Source organism: Urocitellus parryii, chromosome 4, assembly GCF_045843805.1.
Source record: "Urocitellus parryii isolate mUroPar1 chromosome 4, mUroPar1.hap1, whole genome shotgun sequence".
NCBI lineage: Eukaryota > Metazoa > Chordata > Mammalia > Rodentia > Sciuridae > Urocitellus > Urocitellus parryii.
Window position 1 is genome coordinate 83,082,992 of NC_135534.1, and position 25,416 is coordinate 83,108,407.

General features: G+C 32.9%; 1 protein-coding gene across 5 annotated transcripts in view; it reads left to right on the top strand.

Annotated features, from left to right (window-relative positions):
• Deup1 (deuterosome assembly protein 1) overlaps positions 1-24,821 on the top strand; it is a 62,756-nt gene extending 37,935 nt beyond the window's left edge. For 2 of the 5 annotated variants that reach the window (XM_026396124.2, XM_077797689.1), the window contains 5 exons: positions 499-696; positions 2,308-2,394; positions 14,442-14,638; positions 19,314-19,428; positions 24,645-24,821. In XM_026396124.2, coding sequence (XP_026251909.2) covers positions 499-696; positions 2,308-2,394; positions 14,442-14,638; positions 19,314-19,428; positions 24,645-24,821 — 774 coding nt within the window. Of the gene's footprint in view, positions 1-498; positions 697-2,307; positions 2,395-3,279; positions 3,298-14,441; positions 14,639-19,313; positions 19,429-24,644 lie in introns of those variants that run through there. The other 3 variants (XM_077797690.1, XM_077797691.1, XM_077797688.1) reach the window with 3 other exon arrangements.
• The last annotated feature ends 595 nt before the right edge of the window (positions 24,822-25,416 follow it).

Sequence of the window (25,416 nt, forward strand, 5' to 3'; positions counted from 1 at the left end):
CAACTCTATCAGTTACTAGTTTTATGATTTTAAGCAAGTCATTTAACCTCTTTAAGCCAATTTTTTTCTACATAAAAAAGCACTTGATAATTCTTTCTGTTCCTTCCAAAGTAATGTCAGTAGTAGATAATGATTTGTATATAGTAAGTAATAGAAATGATAAACGAAATGTTGAAATTGGAAGGAAAAAAGTAAATGAATCATGTTAAGTACCTTTTTAAAATATTTTTTTTAGTGGTCAATGGATATTTATTATTTATTTATATGTGATGCTGAGAATCCAATCTGGTGCCTCACACATGCTACGCAAGAGCTCTATCACTGAGCTACAACCCCAGCCCTAAGTACCTGTTTTTAATTTTGCATGGATCAGAAAAGGAAGATACAGTAGGTCCTCTTCAAGTTTTAGGATAGGAGAACTGAACACGGCCAAGAAAAACTTTGAGGTACTCTACAAATAAATGGATTTGCTCATGTTTTCTGGTATCTGTGCTGCAGATAAGAAGCCAGCTCTATCCAGAGGAAGAGTTCCACAGCTCTGAGCAGGAAAGAATGAGGAATGAAATCTCTGACTTAACAGAGGAGCTTCATCAGAAGGAGATCACTATAGCAACTGTCATGAAGAAAGCTGCCCTTTTGGAAAGACAGCTAAAGATGGAGTTAGAAATAAAAGAAAAAATGTTAGCAAAGCAACAGGTATGCAAGCAAGAAGAAAGCTCTTTTTCAGGGCACACTCTTGTTCAGTGCTCATGGAGGGCTTTGTTATTGACTCATAAAAGCATTGCATTGCTTGGTATTGTTTCTGGAACTTGGCATCACAGAAATTCTTGTGTTGTCATAGAAATGCTTTGTAGAATCATAAAACCATTGTGAGATAAAGTTTCCTAAAATAAAGAATTAGGGAAATAAGCAACAGTGCAAGGTAATGTCAAATCTCATCCTACCATTTTCTTGTAACCATATTTTGAGCACCTCCCACATATGTGCTAATTAAACTTTTCTTTCTCAGTTGTTTTCTGTATGTCCTGTTCACTAACATTATTATTTTTTAAAAAAAAACTATTCCAGTTTTTCTGGGACATTTCCTACCCATCATTTCATTATAAGAATTCCTTTAGGGTTTTAAAAATGTGTGCTCTAACATGAAAATCAGTTCATATTTACTGAACATTCACTCAATAAATAGCCTAGTGCTTGAGGAAAAACAGCAATAGTACCTCAATACTGAAATATCACAAGTAACTTCTATTCTCTCTCCTTCCCTCTCTGCCAGGCCTGCCTAGCTTTCCTCCTTTCTTCCTATTTATTTTCTAAATTCTCTTAATCTTTTATTCATAATAAAATTGGTAACCTGCTATTGAGTATTTATCTGCCTCTTTTACTCCAAATCTAGATGTTTTCAGAGCACAAACATTTATTGAAAAAAATTCAATAACTTTCTAAGCATACGAAGATCACAAATAGTGTGACTATTAAATCCTGCATATTACAGAAACAGAAGAGACTCAGCCTTTTCCCAATTATAAGCCTTAAACTGTGATTAACATATACAACACACAAGAAAACAGTAACAACAAGATAATAGCATCAGTGGTAGCTGTGTGGGAAAGGAATATTTAAAGCTGGGTATAGTGATCTGGGTAGTTGGATTATGAATGATTCTTACTTTCACTTTTTACTCTTAAATATTTTCTAGATGTTGTCAGTGAGCATATACTTAGTAATTTACAAAAGTAAATCTTTAAAGCAAGTGTTTTATATAGAAATTAGCCCTAAATAAACAAAAGGACAGGTACCATATCCAAGTATTTTCAAGTAGAAAATATCAGGTAAAGAAAAAAAATTAGAAGACAAAATGAAGGAGTCACAAACAAGGAAGGAAACTTGGTAGAAATACCAGAAAGAACAAAATTAAATATGAAAGATATGTGTAACATATTGGAAAACTTAATCAGGTGTTAAAGAAATGTAATAGATGGTATTATTTTAAGTGTGATTTTTAAACTATTTTTGTGGTGATAATTTGTATACAATAGAAAATAGCAATGAGAAATGGAATTTGGGGACTGGAAGGGGGAAAAGTAAATGAATCATTATCATAAGTATGTGCTTTTAATTTATAAGAGGAGGTTACAGTGGGGCTGGCCAAAGATAGAAGAGCTGAATAAGAGTACCCAGTAGATAAACCTAAGCAGAAGTGTTTCTCTTCACTGCAATTAGAAAATATTTCTGTGCATCCTTAATTTTAATAAGATTACAAGTTTTCACTATGAATTTTACATTTCCTTTTATCTACTCATTTTTCAGGTCTCAGATATGAGATATAAAGCTATCAGAACAGAAAACACACATCTAAAAGGAATGATGGGAGATTTAGACCCTGGGCAATATATGGTAATATGCTGAATTCATTCAATAAATTGAACAAGAGTTTACACAGTGAATTTACCCAGATACCGTTTATTGACCACTTGCCATGTATCAGGCATGCAGGAGTTGGAGTGGCAAATTGTCTTGCACTCCAGTTGAATTCACTTTTATCTTCAGGCTGGAACATTTTAATTTCTATTTTTCTCCCTTCTTCTTTCCCTGGATTGAGCTCAATTCTGATAATTTCCCAAAACATGCCAAATATGCTGTTTCCTCGCTTTTGCTCTTGTTGTTGCCTTGAAGTCCTATATCCTACATGCCTGATTTAAGTGTCAACCTTCCCCTCAATGAAGCCACTCCCCAAAACCCAGTTAGAATGAATTATTTCTTCAACATTTGGTTTCTGTTTTGGTCTGACTTGTTTTGTAGCCTGTCACTGGATGACAATCGGGGATCATGTTCTATTGTTTGTATCAGCAGCACCTCACAATATCAGGTGTAGAGTAAGTCTTTGATATATGTTGGTTGAATACAAAGAGGCATGAATAAATGAATGAATGAACTGATGGCTTTACAGGTTTGCACAAGGCAACCTAAGCAGGTTCTGTGTCTCAATTCCATTGTTTAACAGTTGATGGTTGATTTTTATGTGAGAATTTTTAATTCATTGAACTAATATACCAGTGTTCCATGTTTATCATTTACTTACTCTGAGAGAAGTTTTAAAATGATTTTTCTGCCAGTCAAGAATGAAGAGGATAAGATATGAGATTATAATTGCTTAATCTGGCCTCAGTTTCTTCAGTGATAAAGTGAGGGAGTTGGATTAGGCATTCTCCACACTGCCTTCTCAAGCCATGGGTCTATATTTCTGTGATATTCTTGTTCTCAGAATAGGCCATATTCTAGCAGAGTAGAAGCATCTAGAAACATTCTGCCACCTTCTCTGAATATGGTTATAGATCCTGTAATTGGAGTATAAATGGGTGAAAAGTAAAACATGTATGGTTTCCTTATCTGCTACATGAAAAACACTGCTTGTCACCTAAGATGTTTCATTTCTAAACTCTAGCCACACAAAAAATTAAGTAAGGTCCTGGCTCCATGGGTGTATTTTTTTAAATCATAAAATAGTATTTGTATTATTTTGAAGATTCAATCTGAATGTTTTTAGGTGTTTTTTCAAGGTCATCACAGCCCTCTCTGAGGTGCTTCATTCTGGCACCTGTAGGTATTTTGTTTTGTTTATTTATTTGTTTTGAACATTTTTTTAAATAAATAAAACATAGAACATTGTTATGGCTGAGTCCCTGTAGAATACTGTTTTTAAGTACTTTGGATATAAACCGAGGAAAGAGAGAGCTGAGTGGAATGGTGGTTCCATTCCAAGTTTTCCAAGGAATCTCCCTACTGCTTTCAATTTTGGCTGCACCAATTTGCAGTCCCACCAGCAGTGTATGAGTGTACATTTCTCCCCACGTCCTCGACAACACTTATTGTTGTTTGTCTTCATAATAGCTGCCATTCTGACTGGAGTGAGATGATATCTTAGAGTAGTTTTGATTTGCATTTTTCTAATTGCTGGAGATATTGAACATTTTTCATATGTTTGTTGATTAATTGTATATCCTCTTCTGATAAGTGTCTGTTTAGTTCCTTGGCCCATTTATTTATTGGGTTATTTGTTTTTTTGATGTTAAGATTTTTGAGTCCTTTATATATCCTAGAGTTTAGTGCTCTATCTGATGTGCTTGTAGTAAAGATTTGCTCCCATTCTGTAGGCTCTCTATTTACCTCACTGATTGTTTCTTTTGCTAAGAAGAAGCTTTTCAGTTTGAATCTATTCCGATTTATTGATTCTTGGTTTTAATTCTTGTGCTACAGGAGTCTTATTAAGAACATTGGTGCCAAATTCAACATGATGTAGATTAGGGCCTACTGTTTCTTCCATTAGGTGTAAGCAAGGTCTCTGGTTTAATTCTAGGTCCTTGATCCACTTTGAGTTGAGTATAGCAACACAATTAATAATAGCTAAATTATGGAACCAACCTAGAATACCCTTCCATAGATGAATGGATAGGGAAACATTGGTATATATACACAGTGGAACATTACTCAGCATTAAAAGAGAATAAAATCATGGTATTTGCAGGAAAATGGATGGAGTTGGAGAATATAATGCTAAGTGAAGCAAGCAAATCCCCCAAAAACCAAAGGCCAAATGTTTTCTTTGTTATGAGGATGCTGACTCAAAATGGCGATGGGAGGGGAGCATGGAAGGAATGGAGGAACTTTAGATAGGGCAAAGGGGAGGGAGGGAAAAGGAGGGGGCAGAGGGTAGGAAAGATGGTGGATGTACCCTATGTACATGTATGAAGACACAAATGGTGTGAAAATACTTTGTGTACAGTGACTTGAGAAATTGTGCTCTATATGTGTAATATGAAATGAATTGCATTCTGCCATCATGTATAACAAATTAGAATAAATAATTTAATTTTAAAAAAGAAATAAAACATACAAACAATATATAAAGAAGAAGCTAATTATCTATATCTCTATCCCTAATCCCAACTGGAACTTCAGAGATTATCCAGTACTAACAAAGCAGTGTGTAGTATTCAATCACTTTTCTCTTACACATATAGAAAGGTGAGTTGGGTGTTCTTTTACAGATATAAATATATTATATATGCATTATCTAAAGCTGCCTTTGACTATATACAAAGACATTTAAAAATTTTTTTTTAGTTGTAGATGGACACAATTCATTTATTTACTTATTTTTATGTGTGCTGAGGTTTAAACCTAGTGCCTCACACATGCTAGGCAAGTGCTCTACCACTGAGCCACACAACCCCAGCCCTACATAGACATCTGTAAAAGACAGTAAATATGTTTTCATTTTTCCTAATTTTCTAGGAAAAAATATACTCATGTAAAATACACATAATTTTTATAAACTGATTCATAAGTTACATACTTGTAATTTCAGAAGTAAATTTTGCTTGCTTTAGCCCCTTTCCCTTTCTTTCACTCCTCTACTCACATCATACCCCATTCACCAGTTAAAATATGTTATCATTTTGTACTTTTTCGTGTGTGTGCATGCATGTGTGTGTGTGTATAGTCATGGGCCTATTTATGGATTTTATCATTTTCAAAAATAAGAATTACATACTTCTGTATGTCTTGTTTTTGTTCACTCAACAATAGAACATCATGTTAAATGAAATAAGCCAGACTCAGAAAGTCAAGGGTCATACCTTTTTTCTTCTTTGTGGAAGTTAGAAAGAAAAAAAAAAGGTCTTGGTGGGGAGGATTTGATGAAAAATAGAAGAGACACAAGTAGGGTAGGGAAAGGAGAACAGGAGAATGGAGGAAGGATTGGTAAGGGAGGTACTAGGGAATGAAATTGATCAAAGTATGTTATAGACAAATATGAATGCACCACAATCAAACCCAATATTCTATACAATTATTATGCACTAATAAAAAAAAGTATAACCCTTGGAATCCTTCCAAATAAACTGGCTCAAGTCTTTCATTATTTATATTTTATAATATTCCATGATATAAATGTATCAAAATCTATTAAACATTTTTCATAATAATTTTAACTCTGCTTTCAGTTTTTTGCCTAAGTGAATAATATAAAAATCCATGTATGTGTGTATATGTACATATATATGTATACACACACACACTGCTTGGAATGGTTTCCTAGAACTGGAATTGCTGATTCACAGGATGTATTTTCATTTTAATAGTTGTTATTAAATCATATTTCTAACTTTCTCTCTTTGAACCTTACCAACAATATGTGTTATTGCTCTTTTTAGTTTGTGTCAGTGTTAGGGTTTGGAAATGAGTTCTTCCTCAAAGCTTCTGTTTTGATGCAGAAATATTGAAAGGAAAAATTAGATTATGAGAGTTGTGACCTAATCTCATACAACCTAGTTTTAATGGACTAACTGGGTGATAACTGTAGGTAGGTGGGGTGTGGCTATTGGGGTTGTGTTCTGGAAGGGTTCATCTTCCCTTTAGCCCCTTCCCCTTTCTCTTTCTACTTCTTGCCTGCCATGAGGCGGGAAGCTGCTCTCCACCACACCCTTCTACCATGATGTTCTGCCTCATCTTGAGCCTAGAGCAATGTAGTAGGCTAACCACTGGTTAAACTCCAAAAATTATCTAAAATAAAATTTCCCTCCTCTAAGTAATTGTTGTCAGGTGTATTAGCCACAGGGATAAAAAGCTGACTAACACTGTCAATATGATGGTTATAAGATAATTTCTCAATAGACTTTAATTTTCACTTCTCTGAGAATAGTTGAGCATAGTTTTATTCATTTGTTGGCAATTTGTATTAATATGAATGAGAATATAGTCTTTTCTCATTTTTATTTTGGGTTATTTGTTTTTATTTCTAATTTATAACAGCAATTTTATAAATCTGTTGATTGATTGAAACTTTGCTTATGATATGTTTTTGCCATTATGCAGTTTTAAACTTTTATTTGTCCAAAATTTCTTGCTTTGGAGTTTCTTTTCTTGAACAACAGGGTTTTCCCAACCTCTACATGAATATATAACCTTTTAGAGTTTTTTCAAAGATTTTTATATTTTTTATCCAACTCTTGAATCTATATTTGAGTTAGAATTTTGAATTGATAAAAAATAGCAAAATTTAATTGTTTATATCAACATTAAGTTCAGTTTATCCAGTTGATTCTCATAACTTCCTATTGTATTACATTTGGAATTGAATTAAATTTATATATTAATTTTAAAAGATCTGGCATTTTAATTTTCTTTCTTTCTTTCTTCCTTTTTGGCATGGGGATTGAACCCAGGAGTGATTAACCGCTGAGGCATATCTCTAGTCCTTTATTTATCATCTTTTATTTTGAAATATGGTGTTGCTAAGTTGCTTAGGATCTAAGTTGCTGTGGCTGGTCTCAAACTTGAGATCATCTTGCCTCAGCCTCCCAAGTTGCTGGGATTACAGATGTGTACCACTGTGCCCAGCTAGAAATTTTATTATAGTTAGTTTTTCCATCTAAGAGTAGAGCATGGTTTTCTGTTTCTTCATATAGTTTTTTTAGAGTATTTTATAGTTTTTCTTTATGTGCCTTTTAAAAAAAATTTTCCCAGGGATTTCACAATTCTTGTTATTATTATAAATGGAAATATTTTCCCTTTTCCATATCTAGAATCCTATTCCAATATACAAAAAATCCAAATTATTTTATTAATTCTAATAACATTTTTACTAGAGGTATTTATGTTTTTAAGATATATAATCTTATCAACAAAAATGGTTGTATCACTTCTTTCCCGCTATTTATAACAGTTTTTTTTTTTTTTTTGGTGTGTGTGTGTGTGTGTGTTACACTGCATTTGCTAAAACTTACAAGAAAATATTAAGTAATAAAGTGTGTGCTGGCAAGTTTTCTTGTTTCTGATTTTAAATTTACATTTTTGCTTAGTATAACATTACTTCCTCATTTGATAATTAAATCCTCCTATTCCTGTTTTACTTAGAATTTTAATTAAGAATTGCTGCCAGTTTTTATCAGCATGGATGACATCATGGATTTTGTTCTTTTATTTGTTGATGTGTAATAACTATGGTTAATGTGTAATAAACTATGGTTGATATTGACCCAAATTAGAATCCTGGAGTAAATCTTCAGTCATTGTATTAATTTGATAAGGACTGCCATAACAAAGGGCCATGAACAGGGTGGCTTTCAAACAACAGAATATTTATTTTTTCAGAATTCTGGAGGCTTGAAGTCCAAAATTAAGGAGTCAGCAGGGCTGTGCTCCATCCGAAATCCATATAGGAGGATTCTTCCTTACCTCTTCCTGGTTTTTGAGGGTTTGCCAGCAATCTTTGGTGTTCCTGGGCTTGCAGAAGTGTCACTTCAATCTTTGCTGGCATGGTGCTCTTCATGTATCTCTGATTTCACAAGGGCATCCCCTTCCTGTGTTTGTGTTTTTTCACATTGTCTTCTCTCCATGTGTGTCTGCTTATGTACTAATGACATTGGATTAAGGCCCACATTATGACCTCATTTTAACTCTAAGACGTTCTTTCCAATAATGACACATTATGAGGAACTAGGGATTAGGACTTCAACATATATTTTCTAAAAGCATACAATTCAATTCATAATAGCCATACTTTAGGAATTTTAATGTATTCCTGGATTCTCTATGTTAATGTTTTATAAATAACAGATCTTATAAACTAAGATCTGTATGTATACATGGTATTTGTATATAGTTCTCTCTTTTTCAAAGTTAAACTGGCTTTATAATATAAATTGGGAGCTTTCTCATTTTATAAGTAGTCTAGAGTAGTTTAAACAATATTGAAATTATCAGTTCCTTAAAGGTTAAAAAAATGTAGTGGGCTGGGGTTGTGGCTCAGTGGTAGAGCACTTGCCTACCATGTGTGAGGCCCTGGGTTCAATCCTCAGCATCACATAAAAAATAAATGAATAAAATAAAGCTGTAAGAAAAAAGGTTACCTCATTTAAAAAAAAAAAAGAATGTAGCTGTAAAATCATCCAGACTTGGTAAATTTCATTTATATTTTCTTTTAGGTTCTTGGTATATTCAAAAATTTAACTACTTCTTAGCTCATTTTGATAATTTGTATTTTTCTAGGAAATCTTTACCCATTTCAATTTGTTTTCTTGTTACCAGTTAGTAATAGCCTACAATCTTTTCATCACTTTTATATTCTTTAAATTTCTTTTCTTATTCCTAATGTTATATAGCTAAACATGTATCTTTTGTTTTAATTCTGAATCATAAGAGTTTTATTCATTTTATTAGTTATTTGAAAGCATTGGCTTTTAGATCAATTTATTTTTTTACCCACTTCATTTATTTTTAGTTTTTATCAGTTAATTTCTTTTCCCTGGTTTGTTTTATTTTGTTGTACTTTTTCTAGTTTCTTAAAAAATCATATCTGTTTTGTGAAAAAAATCCCATATCAAGGTAGTTATTTCTGAAATAATTGGAAAGGAAAAATAAACATGGGTTTAAACAACTGGTACTGAAATTTCACCTCAGGCAATAAGAAACAAAATATTTACATCATTATTTTTAAGCCTTCAACACTTGTGATATTTGGATAACATTAAAATAATAATTCCCTTTTCCTTTCTAGACAAGGAAATTACTGATCTTCTAATTGGTCATATTTAAATAGCTATAGCTTTGAGAGAATATTTCTACATTACTAACTGAAGCTCCCTGCTCATTTTCACTTAGGGGGAGACAGTTTATCAAAAAGACCCTACCCAGTGGAAGGAGCAGGTGGTCTGCACTCAGTTGTCACCAGTGTATGGACAGGGCTAAGCAGTTCCTGTTTTTAGGCAGGGAATGTTCTGCTGGGAAAACCAGCTGGTGTCTTAAGTTCCCTTGGGTCTCAGTGAGATGCTTAAGAGTATCTGAGAACTAGCAAGAGGCTCCTGGCTTGGCAAGAGATGTTTTTTCATTGAGTTTATGTTAAAATTCGACTGCATAGAAAAAACGGGGGTTTTCTTTTATTCTTCTCCTCAATTGCTAACAAATAATCACGTTTATCTTGATAATTTTCTTTGATTCTATATTTACTTGGTCCAATCATTGTAATTATTAATTTTACTTTGATTTAAGGAAACTGTATTAAGTTTTACTGAATTAATCAGACCTTAGAATTTATGGTAATTTTTAAGAAAACTAGTTTGCTTTTCAGTATCCATAAGTTAGCTAAATAAAGTAGTAGCATAAAAATTAGCACCCTCCTAATGATTAAATATACATTTACATACTGTAAACTAACATGCTAACCATAAAGTATACTAAAATCTTTCTTTCTGTAGAAATATTTTGTGAGCCTAATTATTATTGTTGAATATTGTTTTAGTCAGTTATTTTACTGCTGTGACTAAAAGATCTGACCAGAATAACTGGAGAGGAGGAAAGTTTACTTAGGGGCTCTCAGTTTCAGAGATCTCAGTCCATAGACAGCTGGCTCCATTCTTCCTCGGGGCTTAAGGTGAGGCAGGACGTCATGGTGGAAGATTATATGGAGGGAAGCAGCTCGCATGATGATCATAAGGCAGAGAGAGACTCTACTTAAAAGATATAAAATATATACCCCAGAGTCACGACAATAACCTACCTCCTCAAGCCACACTCTACCTGCCTTTAGTCACCACTCAGTGAATCCCATCAGGGGATTAATTCACTGTTTGGGTTAGGGCTCTCATAACCCAATAATTTCTCCTCTGAACTTTCTTGTTATCTCACACATGAGCTTTGAGGGACACCTCACTTCCAAACCAGAACAAATATACATAACTAAAAAGAAAAAAAACGTACATGTAAAATGCTATAAAATTCAGGCATTTCAATAATTCAATTGCCTCATTCTAACCTTTCCCAATAGATAGGCACCAGGTCGTTTAACCCTTCTAAAAACAAAGAAATGAATTAAAATTATAGAACTCTAAATTTTTGAAAAAAAAAATGAGAATTGAATAATAGGTCTAAATAAAAGAACCCATCAGAAATACATAGGTAGCCCTGTGGGGCTCAGTGGGAGAACACTTGACTCAGTTGTCTTTCATGCATGAGGTCCTGGGTTAGATCCCCAGCACTACTAAAAAAGCAGGGGTGGAGAATGGGGTTGGAGGGGAGGGTGGAGAAAGAAATACAGATGTAATTTAATTAAAGTGTGTTTTCAAATGATAACCACCTAGTAGGGATATATTTCTGAAATTACAAAAAAATTAAGGAAAACACAAAATGAGAGCTCAAAAAACCTTGTTAAGAAAAATGGAATATGTTCTTAAATATAAAACATAAATATATTACCTGTTTTATTCTTTTAGATTATGTTCATAACATTTATCTAATTATGGTACATTTAGAAAATTGGAGGGTATTTAAAAATCATTGTTATTATTCTTAATTGCTTTAAATCAACACTGAACCCAAAATAGTCATAGATAAAATCTAATTTTATAGAAAAATCTTGAATACAGTTTCAATTGAGCAACAAACCATCAATAATTATATATTTTGACTGACGGACGTCTTATCTGGAGTCATATTTTTAATCTCATCCAAAGATAAGTTTGTGGTCTACCTTTTTCAATCAGATTTGCCTTTATGAATTTTTCCCCTTGGAGGACAAAATTTTATAAGACTCTGCCTCTTTATGTTTACTGCAAATCTACTCTAATTTAAAAATGAGCAATCCTTCCTTTAAAGCAAAAGATTATAGATGGTTCTTTTATCTACACTGTTATCTCAGAAGAGTAAATACTGAAAAATTCTAAAGGCAAAGGCCTAACAGAAATACCTAACAGAAAGCCCCTCTTTTCTCAAAGACTACCTTGTTTGAAGATTAAGAAGCATGTAACCCACCCAGGATTGTTTTGTGAAATAGAAGGGAGATCAGTGGAATAGATTAAGAAGGAAAGGAAGGAGGGACAGAAAGGAAAAGGGAAGAAGGATGGAATGAAATTGACCAAATTATGCTGTGTACATATGTGAATATACCACAGTGAATTTCACCTTCATTTATATATAAAGCACCATTTTTTTTCAAAAACTATAAATAAATAGAAGGAAGACAAGTGGAGTAGAGGAAGAGACTCAGGGGAGAGAAGAGGAGCGGGAAAGGGGAAGTACTAGGGACTGAAGTGGAGCAAATCATATTCCAGGCATGTATGATTATGACAAAATGAACTACAATATTATATAGAACTATAATAGACTAATAAAAAAATTTTACAGTTTGCTCTCCTGGAACATCTTCTTCCATTCAATAATGAGATCTTCTTACATATTTACTAAAGTTCCATAATGCAATAGGCAGTAAAAGAAAGTGTAATAAGCAGACTTGGCCTTTGAATAAAAAGATAAACAGGCAAACATATTTAATACATAATATACTATGTATGTATTTCTACATATATTTATCAGCCTTGATATTAATATGAGATTACATGGATAATTTTCAATGCGCAATTAGTCAAAAATTTAGAAAACTTACAATGACTTTATAGGGTGGCAGTCTATATGAAAGGCACTCAAAACTTTATACTTAGGAACTTCAAAAAGAAAGGTGTAAGCTCTAATCATTTATAGTCTTACAGACTTTGAAATATCAAAAAAGATGCTTTCTTAAGTTATGCTTTTTGTGGAAGAATATTACCTCTGAAATCAGAAAACAATTATTTAATCAGCAGCTGTGCTACTCCTGGACATGCAAATCATAGGATAAGGAGGATGACATAGCTTCATGTAAAGCATGTTATGAGTTTTTGTTTTGAAATATAAACTATCTTTTAAAACTTTTTGAGAAGTTTAGACACTAGGAAATTTCTTTTAGTATTTAACTTAAAAGCCTCAGAAATCTCTATTCTTACTCTAAAACGCATTTCTGTGATTTAAACATGCTTCACTTTCTATTTTGAGGATGCATTAAAATTGAATATCCCCTACCAGATGTGTTGCTGGCATAATCACATCTGTAGAATCAGCAGGATATAATAATCCTGAATCAGACCCCACTCTACATAGATTTAGTATAATCCATTAATGATTAAATGGATGTTTGAATAATTAGAATAATTTATTATTTTCAATCTCATACCAAATTAATTACAAGTATACTAAAGAATTAAAAGAATTAAATTATGAACAAATAGAAGATAGTACAATTGCTTTTATGATAAAAAGAAAATTGCAATTTAAAAGTGAAGAAGTCACAAAGAAAAAAATAATAGATTTCACTTAAAAAAACTTTCTAGATAAAACACATCATACACTAAAAAATCACCAATTAAACAATGGAAAAAAACTTTCTAGATAAAACACATCATACACTAAAAATCATCAATTAAACAATGGATTATTATCCCTAATATTAGAAAATTATTTCAGATTAGAAAAACAAACACTCTAATGGAAAATTGAGCAAAGAACACAAATAGACAACCAACTAAAGATGGAGTGGATATTGCCAGAAAAGTGTGAAAATATAACCAACTTCACTAAAAAATTACTATTTAATGTATCGAAGTAGCACATTTTAGAAGTTAGTAATATTAAATTATTGTTAGTGTGATAAAATAGGCCCCTAATACATTACTGGTGTGAAATTATGATACTTGGGTTTCTCCAATTTATATGGGGAAAAAATCATACTTCTTAATCAAGTTCCTCAGAAACATTCATACATTTTTTCCTAGTGATCCCCACTCTTGGAATCTATCTAAAGAAATACCAAGATTCATGCATAAGAAAATCAAAGAGGGTTATTTATAATTTTGAAGGCAAATTAAATCTTCCATAATATAAATGATTAAATGAATTCATTTATACCTCTTTGATGCAGTCATTAAAAATCTTATTTTTAAAGTATATATAATTTTCAATGGGGAAAAAACAGTCTCCAAAACTCCAAAACTTTATTGCTCTTTGTACATTATAATTTTGTAATTATTATTATAATTTTATAAGTATCCATACATTATTATTATATTGACTTTTTTGTTGAGTATATGTATTTCCTATTGGCAGAAAGATATAATATTACCAGTTATCACTGAGTGGTGGTAGTATGGAACATTTATTCTTAATATCATCCATACTTTATGTAAGGATGTGAGTTATTTTAATCAGAAAAAATATTCCTTTAAAGTTGAATTTTATATTTTGTTTCCAGTATTTATCAACACTAGGAGGTATGCCTATAAACACATAAGTTTTAACTCTGGCCAATTTGTTGTAGAGAATGATAATGCACAGAGTAAACCTTGTCACTATTGAAGCACAGACAGTACTGTGTGCCCTGCTTTGTGTTCAGCAGCTATTTTCACTGAGTATCTGCTTCTTGTGAGGAGAGGAAGGAGGAGCTTTTAGGAAGTAAGCAAAATAAAACTGCATTACATGGCTCAAATGAAAGGCCCTTAAAGCACATGTGTCCAAACACAGAAAATATGCATCATTTATAAGGACCAATTTACTCAATGATAGTTTATTTCATTCTCTAGAGTGTGGACTTCACTAACAGGGAACATTCAAGGCATACATCCATTAACAAACTGGAATATGAAAACGAAAGGCTTCGAAGTGATCTTGCAAAACTTCAAATCAATGGAAAATCAGCATGGTCTAATCAAAATACCTATGAAGAAACAGGAAGATACGCCTATCAAAACCAAATAAAAATGGAAAAAAATGAAGATAGGTATGCCAGCTCCATTATACAAGGACATAAGTTTAAAACATTGACATTTATCTTTAATTCATTTTAGGTGTTTAGTCATTATTGCTTCTCGGTCTTTGGGCTAAGATAAAGAAAAGTTGTTAGCTGTTATTACTGATATTATTACTAACAAAATTGTATTTATAATAATAGTAGTGCTTCTCTAACAACACACAGGACCTACACTGTATGTTTTGGTGAATAAACTAATAGCCGGATCTGTTATTTCCTCAAATATACTCCTGTGGGGGATAGGTGTGCTTAGCTCATGTTGTTAACTAAGCCTATCTACAGGAGATAAATTCAAAAGTTAATGGGACATTTAAAAAAAACAAAGTCTGTTCAAGATTGTCATGGGTGTAGCACAGTTCTCTCTTTTCACCATGCCAGCCCTATTTACGTATTAGAAGGAAAGACATTTGTCTGCTACATGAAATAAAACTGTTCAAAAGTGCCAAATTAATAACCCTCTTCTGGTGATGAAGATTGACCACTATCCCAAAAGAGTTCTCAGTGGTGGGGTGCTGTGGTGGCAAGGTGGCAGTAGCAGTATAAAAGCAGTAGAGAGAGGATGGAAGAGGCCACTCACTGGCCACAGCCATAGACCACTTCTCTGATGAGAACTGCTCACGTGTATTACCATACTAATGTGTATTACCAAGCATTACCTGAAAACCCATCCAAAGGCCCTAATCTTGATTTGGGTACAAGAATATATTTTCTAATATTAAATAAACACTTTTCAAAGTGCTACCCTACTTTTAGTTCTCTGCAGGTCAAATGATGACTCCCAGGTAAGAGAGACAGCCCCTAAAAATACCATAAAGGGTCTTCCTGTGTGACCACCAGTCACCTGTCTAGTACTGATCACCCAGTGGGTGCAGCACGCTGCTGCCTATAGATTCTTGTGGAAATAACTTTGAAAGCCTTAGATAAGGGGTCCAGGTGTTGTTATTTAGAAAAAAAGACAGTTACTGTGCCTTTTATTATTTCTAAAAAGTACTTTTCTTGTTTCAGTACCCCTTTCTTTCTCTTTGTCAGACAGTACAGAATGTGTTAAAAGTGCCTAACAAAAACAAGACAGTAGGGGACAGAGAAAGTAACATAAGAGGTAAAATGCTCAGCAGGAGATTATCTTAATAAGCAGTTTGGACGACTGTTCCTGCTGTAAAGCCTTGTGTCCTGCCAGTTTCATTTGTTGAAAGTTTCATTAAATTTGTTTTAATGCCTCATCTGATTTCAGTGTTCTCCAGTGACCTCGTTTTTAAAAGAAACAGCATTTCAAATGTTCTGAATAAATTATTACATGTAGAACCCAGTATGGGGAAGAGTTGTTGAGATGCAAGGACACTGTGAACTCACCAGTGGAGAACTGTAAAGCAGAAACCTCTGTATTAATTTTAGCAAGTAAAAAATGAAATAATTCTTTTCCTCAAAACACAGCTTGGTGAAGTCAGGTAGTCAATGCTATAGATATATATTTGTTAGGCATAAATTGATCAGAAAATATACAAGTCATGGTTATATATCAATAGCTAATGCTATTGAACTATTTTTATTGAACTATTTTAGGAAAGAAAAACCTTTTAGATAAAGGTTTATGAAGATAATGCTCCACAAAAATTTAAAGTCTAGTGTAGGGAAACTCTTGCTTTTAACTGAAAAAAAAATGTATATTAAGTAATCTTTTATTCACACTTAACCCAACTTTGGTGGTTTTCACTCTCTTCAAAGTGATGTTTTTAATGTTCACTCACTAGTCCAAAGCATTTACTTTCTAATATGATAGTTACTCAGCACTTTTTTAAAAAATTATCAAATTAGTTGGATTTGGTTAGGATGTTCTGAGTATTGTCCTTAATAGTTAAGAGTTTCAAAGTTTCAATGACTTATAAGCAAATTTGGCATAGTGGTATTCAGAACTATTAATTTTCAACTAATTTTAATAAATCAATTTTATAATAAATGGAACTTGTCTATGAGATATACACTTAAAAGTGAATTTATGGTTTTAAAAGTTGTATCATATACTGGAAATATTTCAGTATCACAAACATTAATCATTAAAATGGCTTCAAGTCTAGCTAATAAATTAAAAGTTTCTAATACTAAAAAGCCACAAAGTCAATAGGTTTGTCATAACCACTTGCATGTTTCCCTGTCAAGGAGTGAATAGTCACCTAGAAGCCAAAACTAAGTTGAGAAAATTTTATACCATGCTATTGCTCAAAAAGAAGCAACACAGCTGAATGGTTGTAGGCCAGGCAACAATGAACAGTTCACAGAATCAGGAGCTCATGTGGAGTTTTATGTGAGGCTGGAAAACACTGGCATAGTTTGTGATGGGATCTTGTTTTATGCCTAGGAGATGATCCCATATTCTAAAGGGAAAGCACTGGAGCCAGGGTTGCCTGTACATATAGAGGACAGAAAACTGCAAAGCTGACTCAAGACTCCAGTAGATAGAGTTCTGCTCCCTAGCACAGCAACTGGGACCTATCAAAATTGGACTGGGGCCTTGGAATAGGATCCATGGGAAAGCTAATTGAACAGATCAGCTTGTGAAGGGATATTAGAAGCCTTCTGAAATAATTTTAAAGATAGCTTTTAAATTGATATATGTAGCATTTTATGCAAGGTGGTTTTATGAAGTATTTGAATAGCTATATTCTAGAAGAAGAGCTTGTCAGATATAAAGATGATTTAAAACAGAAGCACTTTAGTTCATAATGTAGTCTTTCCTTTCAATCTCTACATTTTATTGATCTTACTATAAAAAGAATGTTCCTATATAAATTTTAGTAATTAACATCATAAAACTGTATCTATACATCCATAGCAAAATGGATAATTGAGATAATTATTTAGATAATTTAGAACAAATAATACTTTGCCTGAAATCTCTGTATAATTGAGAATACAGATATATGTATATAGGTTTCTTGAATCACTTCTATGATTATCTTGTTTTTTCCACTCTGCTCTGAAGTATAGATGGCAGCCACTCAAATTAAAAGGTCTGGCCTAAGATTAAATGCAGATGTACTATGCAACTGTTATCATTCTGTTTGAATTGTGAGATGTTCCATCTTATTGTGCACATCATAAACCATGTTATTTCAGTTAATTTGCTGTTCTGTTTCCATGGTAATCATGGTTTGGAAGAATGGGGGAAAAGATTTATTTCAAGATAAGTAAAAATGGGAAACGTGTTGTATTTGTTTTTATGTGCTAATTTACAGATGCCTCACTTAACTTTTATTGCTATTTGTATGCATAGCTTTGAAAATGTTTGCATAATAAGAAACAAGCCTAGGTAGAATTGGTCTTTGGATAAGAACAGAGAAATATAATGTGGATTTTTTAAACTTTGAAGACTTTGAAAATGCTTAATACCTGTGGGAAATTTGGATGTTAGTAAAAATAAATAATTCCAAATTGGATAGATTTTTATATTTTCATGGTCTTTGATGATTAAATGTAAACCACATTATTATGGAATAGAGCAATTTAATCCTAAATAGCCCATATTGTTGGGACTCTTAAAATAAAATTTTTAGGGTAAACTGATTTGTTTCTTTGTTTTATTACTCATTTATCTGGTTAGCAGACCAAAATTTAAAATCTATTAGTATTTTTTCAGTCTCATCTTCTACCTGTATTTTGGCATAAACCATACTTTTCATACTATGTTTTTTATCAAAATTGTGGAGTTTAATATCAGGTGAACCTGGAAATGAGTCAAAGATTCAGAATCATCACTTCCTAGCAATTTAACCTGATTTTAAAATAAATGATTGTATAAAAAAATATAGTTTTTAATTTTACTTTCCTCTTTTGTAGATAATGTTCACTAGTTAGGATTATTTTGAAGATCAAATGTGTTTAAAATAAAAGCATCCAATCTTTATTGAGCATTTAGTATGTGTCAGGCATTGTGTTCTAAATGTTTTACATATATTAATCATCTAACTCTCATAGCAACCCTTTCTTATAAGTGATAAAATTAAAGTCACAGCAAGATAAAGCCATTTCCTCAAAAATACAAAACTAGTAAATGGAGGAGCTTGGGAAATATGTAAATTGAAAACATGCTATAAATTATTAAACCCTATTGAGATTAGAGTTATCATTATACAAAGACTTGTTTTAACATTAAAAATATATATAGTTCTATTAAGATAGCCAGCAAGGTCAAAGTAACAGAGAATAAAAAAAAGTGTGTCTGTTTAGAAATGTCAATGGCAGTTGTTGTTTGAGATTTCTCTCAAATAGCTTCAGTTATTTAAATGACCAAGAGATACAAAAGTAGAACACAGAGAGTAGAGCAATTCAGGTGACAAGGATAGCAGAATTAGGAATTATGTCTTTAGGAATTATTAGGTTTTCTGCATGATTATTAGTACTTCTAAGTCTTTTTTTTGACAAGCTCTCTACCACTGATTCCCATCCTCCTAACCCCAATCACAGTCTTTTATGTAAAGTAGAAATTGTTTTGTTATTCAGAAAAATTGTTTTCAAAGAAATACCCAGTTAATAAGCCTAAACATTTTGCTATGTTTTCCCCTAGCTGGACATCAGAATATTAAAATCCTTGACAATATAAACAAACATGTACCCTTGGTAGCAATAAGGACAACTATTCTTTCTCTTGTAGACTTAGCCAAGATCATGAACCAAATAGAAGTACCACGCCTCCAATGCCACCTTTGACATTTCGAACCAAAGAAATGGCAAGTCCTTTGGTTAGTGATGATGAAGTATTCCCATTGGTGAGTTGCTGGTTGCTGGATTTTTTTTTTCCTTTAAGGGGTGATTACTTTTGTACTGATACCCATATACTAATGTATGTAGTAGTTTAAAAAATGTCACTTCTTGAATAGACTCCAAGATGAGTATGTGAGTCACTCAGCCATACCTATCTATGGAAGGAAAAGAGACCCATAATATTTCATTGAGTATTTCAGTCAATGGTTTTTAACCTCTAGTGTAGAACAGAATTACTGGTGACGCGCTTTTAAAATGCAAGTGTTTGGAACTCATCCTCGATATTCTATGAGTCCTCAAAGATCTGTATATTTTAAGAACTGTAAGTGATCTTTTGTTCCTTTTAAAAAGCATATTTTTACAGACTCTGACACACTTGCAAATACATGTACCAATCATAAATGGGAAGCTTGAATCATGCAATGAAACATATTGATATAACTCTCCCAGGTAATACAGAGTATTATGAACTTCAGAAGCCCCACCTGTATCTCTTCCAAAATAACCACTATCCCGATTTTTAACATCATCAGTTTTGCCCATTTTTAAATTATCCAAGGGCATTTAACCAATGAGCCACATCCCTAGCTGTTTTTATTTTTTATTTTGAGACAGGGTCTCACTAGGTTGCTCACGCCTTACTAAGTTGCTAATGCTGGCTTCAAACCTTCAGTCCTCCTGCCTCAACTTCCTGAGCCACTGGGATTACAGTCATGTGACATGGCACTGGGCTGTATTCTTATGCCTGGCTTCTTTTGCTCAACATTGTTTCTGAGATTCAAAATCATTATCCATATTGTTTTATATAACTTTAGTTTATAGCTTTTTTTTTCTATATAAGGCCATTGTATATAAATACACAATGATGCTATAATTAATTCTGCATTCATTTGATGGGCATTTATTTCTAGTTTGGGGTTATTACAAATAATGCTGCTAAAACAATACCTTTTGGTGCACATGTGTACACATTTGTGTTGTTTCTATTGAAGATGCGTCTAGAATCATTAGATCATATGATATGGTTATGGTCAGCTATAGGAGACATTACCAGACTGTTTACTATTTGAACCAATGAATACCTCATAAAGTAGTATATGAGAACTTTCCTTGTTTGCCGCAGTCCGGCTGCAGCAAAATAACCAGCGGGTGACGAACAACTTGTGTACGTTGATACAGTAGGAGTGGGAGCCATTTATTGTAGGACCGGAGCGATATTTATACATTCCACACAGCTTATCTTAATTAGCATAAACTAGATACATCAGTCAACCAATAAGAAATCTCCACACTTAATGGCTCGCTGGCGTTACTTCACAAACCACTCCCTCTGGCATTTTGCCAGGCGCCATCCAGACTTGTTTACAGACTCTAACACTTGTTCTATATCTTTTCAAACACTTGCAGTTATTAGTCTTTTGTATTTGGACCATTATGGTCTCTGCAATAGTTAATACTGGATTGTTTTAATAAATATTTCTCTACTAAAAACGAGGTTGAGCATCTTGTTATATATTTACTGGTAATTTTTATATCTTCCTTTGTGGCATGTCTGTTAAATGTCCTTGCCCAATTTTCTTTTGGATTATCTTTATTCTTGTTGGTTAGTAGGATTTTTTTAAACATATTCTGAATATAAGTCCTTTATTGGTCATATATATTGCAAATACCTTCTTCTACTCTTATATGCCTCTTCTATTTTGATGAGCAGAAGTCCTAATTTTAATATACTCAAATTTATGAATCTTGTCCTTTGTAGTTAATATATTTGATAGTTTATTTTTCATTTTCTGACTGTAATTAATTTTTGCATATGATGCAAAGGAAATTCTCAGCCTCTTTTTCTTTTGGAAATGTTCAATTAACCCTAAAAACTTATTCCAGTCCTGTCAATTCTTTTGGATTTTCTATATTCACTCAAAATAATGCCAGTTTTATACATTTTTTCCTTTTCCTTCCCTTATTGTACTGACTTGTATCTCCAATAAATATTGAGAAATGATATTACCAACATCCTTTACCTGTGCCTCATTACAAGAAGAAAGCTCTCAACATTTCACCATTGTGTATGACATTTCTTGTAGATATGTGGTAGATCCCTTTTAAACGATTAGGGAAATTCCCTTTTATTCCTGTATTGCTTTTTCACGATACAAGATTTTATCAAATGCCTTTTTTCTACCTCTGTTAAAATGAACATAGAATTTTTCTCCTTTGCTATGAAAATATAATATTTTATTATATTATATTTTATCTTGATTTTAGATTAATCCAGATTTGTGTTCTTGGAATAAACCTAACTCAATCACTAAATTTGGTCTCTTAATATTTGGTTTAGAATTTTTATTTGGTGTTCACAAGACAGATTGACCTGTAATTTCCTTTGTTGTCCTGATCAGATTCAAGTGTCATATTATGCTGACCTCATAAAGCAAGTGGGAGGGAAGTGTTCTTAATTTTAGTTTTAACATTTTTCATGGTTCTTGAATTTATTTGATACTTTTTTATAGTTTACAATTCTCCACTGAAATTTTTATACTTTTTGTTTTAATATATGTACATAAAGTATTGAAATAATAGTACTTTTAGCAATCACCTTCCCTTGTATTCAAAGTATATTATGTAAATGTTGAGTTCTCTCCATGATATCCTAATATAGCATACAAATTACAAAAAAATTAATATACAACAGAAAATATTTAAATTGAATAGGGTGTGCCATGAGTATTTTTCAATTTTTTTTTTGGAACATGTCACCTCATATTGGTAGAGACTGGAAGTGAGAGTTAAGCAATTATAGTAGAAAGAGAAGGCTTTAAACTATTCACTTTTGAAGATTTAGAGATTTCTAAAGCCTCATGTTCATAAAAACATAAAATGTCAACTTTTAAAACAGAATAGACTTTCATACTAATAAACTAAACAAAGTTCCTTACTTATTATGGGAATCTCTAAGGAAACTTTGTAATATCTATACCAACAAAAACTTTGATTTTTTTTTTTGTTGTTTGTGTGTGTGTGTGTGTATGTATGTGTGAGTGTGTGGTGCTAGGGATTAAACCCAGGGTCTTGTGCAAAAACTTTGATCTTTAATGACTTAAAGAAATCTTGTATCTGGTCCAGCAATAGGGGGGAAATGTAATAAGCTGATAACTACTTCATTATTCTAATATCCAGTGAGTTTATTTAGGATTTGAAGATCATCAGTTTTCTGCACAGTGGGTTCCTTTACCACTAAGCAGGACTCAACGTCAGCATATCCATCAGTCTATGAGCTCTCAGATAGTGGTGCTGACAAAGGCAAAAGGCAGACTCATAGAATGCACATTAGTTTTGGTAAGGATAAAACATTGCTCTTTCCAAGGTGTAAGGGACTTGATGTGATCAAGTTGCCACCAAGAGGCAGGTTGGTCCCCTTAAAGAGTACTGCATCTCAGGAGCTCAGCTGCATTTTCTACTATGAGCAGATTCAGATGTTCAACAGCAACAGAAGTTAGGTGACTCTTGGTGAAAGGGAAACCTTACTGTTGGACCAATAAATGATTTTCATTGGAGTGGCCAAGGACAAAATAAGATCAAGCCATCCTGTCCACTTGCTAGTGCTCTATCTCAGTCACAACTTAATAGAATGGCAGGAACAACTTTTCCCCTGAAACTTACCAGACTCCATATGGCATTTTTTCTACTAGAGATTTTTTTTCTATTATGGGAACTGCCAAGACACAAGTAGAGGATTTCTGTACACTATGCTGAAACTATTGTTGAGCTCTTTCTTGTTCTAGGAGTGCTCAAAAAACAAGAACCGGACTTCTGTGTCACTCAATAAATGGGTCAGATTATTCCACCCGAAAGTAGAGCGTTTTCACAATGGATTCACTTGTACTTTACTTAAATGTCCTGACATGCCCCATACTGCTAGACACCTAAAAACAATGTCATGGCCTTGAATTTTTTATTGGATTTATCTTTCACCATCTGGAGTATACATGTCTTTGACAAACTTGCCACTTCTTGCTTATTAGGCCTCATTCATATGATGTTAGTGTTAATATCATATGTTGTATGTGATAGTCTTTGGTATGGTCCAGATGGTCCAAGTCCCTTCAGAATTTACTGTGACAACATCATTAACATAGTTTGGGCAAAGGCCATGGACGTATACTGTTGTCTATCCCATGCAAATGCTGATTGCTTCTGATCCTCCTTTAAATTTGATATTAGAAAGAATTCATTTGCCAGATCAACAGCAGCCTTGTACCCAAGGCTGTGATGTGCTGCTCTAGTAAAGATACTGTACTAGCAGTTATAATTGTGACAGCCACTTGGATAATTTTTTAGGACTCCACTACCATCTGCAAAGGTCCCTAGTTTTGGCAGGGGCCATATTGATAAACTAAATCCCCTTATAAAAAGGTTCAACTCCATACAGATTGTTGACTCTTCAGACACTTTCATAAAATCTCATTCTTCCTAATAAAATAAAAACTAAGACCAGTGAAGGAACCACAGGATTGGAAAATTAAAGTTCAAATTTCTCCAACTTTTTTTTAATAATGAAGGATTGTAAAAAGTATCTAATATTGTCCTTTATTTAATAAACAGATTTTTTTCTCTTTTATGTAAATAAGCACTAAACAAATCACAAACACCTAAATAGCATTTCCACATTAATAAGAAACATGGAATTGGGGCATCTCAACTGTAATAGAACAGATAAGATGCATTTCAGCACTATGGCCTTCCCTAACATGGGACCACTCTTACCCCTGAGATATGCCATGCAGCCAGACGTCCCAAGTATCAGTTGGTTCCTGTGTTATACTAATCCTTTTTATTTTTCTACATAAACCTTTAATCCAGTTCTGTTATAATCTTCAGGTTTTTGGAGTTGCCTATTTTCAGATGGGAATCACTGGCTTTACAAATGAGTAGAACAAGTTTTAAGCAGTTCCCTGGTGATTACATTGCCCCTGCATTTGCAATTGGCCACTTTAACATTTCTAGAGCTTTTAAGGTAATGGTACTGTGATGTGTGTCCTAGTTCCATGAGGATTCATGAATGGTGACGATGTTACACTGGTAGGATTTTAGCCCAACATGAATTATTTCATTACCCACTGCAGCATTTGACAACATGTCAGATATGGAGCATGCCTAGAAAAATGAAGATTTTAAATGGCTCTGTATTCCTCATCTCACTTTTCTTTCTTTCTCTCCTTAGTCTCCCCCAGATATCTCCTTCCCTGCTTCTTTGGCTGCACAGCATTTCCTTATGGAAGAAGAGAAGCGAGCAAAAGAACTTGAAAAGCTTCTAAATACACATATTGATGAACTGCAAAGACATACAGAATTTACTCTTAATAAATACACCAAACTAAAACAAAATAGACATATATGAGCTTTTAAACTTTTTTATTTGCTCCCCAACCCCAAGAAAAAAAAGCTCTGGCAAAATATTTACAAAGCTGAGTACTGGAGCTAAGAAATTTTGTTCTATTTTCTTGAGTAAATAATTTCTGTAAGGCAGCTAGAAAATAGCATTTTGTTTGATAAAGCTGTTTGTATTTCTGAATTAACATACTAAATTGTTCTGCTATAGAATTGCTATAAAATAAACATGACTACTCCAAAAGAGAATTTTTTTCTAGTCTGAGGAATAGTTTGGAGTTAAAAATTCAATTTTTCCCACCTGAATCATGTATACTAAAAACCCATTTCCTCTTTAACAACATAAAATGAGAGAAAAGGAAGTGCTATATTTCAAATATCAATGAATCAAGTGCAGCTCAGTTGTACTAGGTGTGAACTCAAGGATTTTTTTTAAATGAAAAAAATATGTAAATATTTTGAACTATGTAAACATCGTAAGACTTCTTTTAGGGAAAAAAAAAGATATAGCTGTATTGTTTTTACACTTACCTTTGTAATGTCTGGTTTAATACCATAAAGGACATAGAATGTGCAGTATACACACTTAAAATATGTGTCAGAGA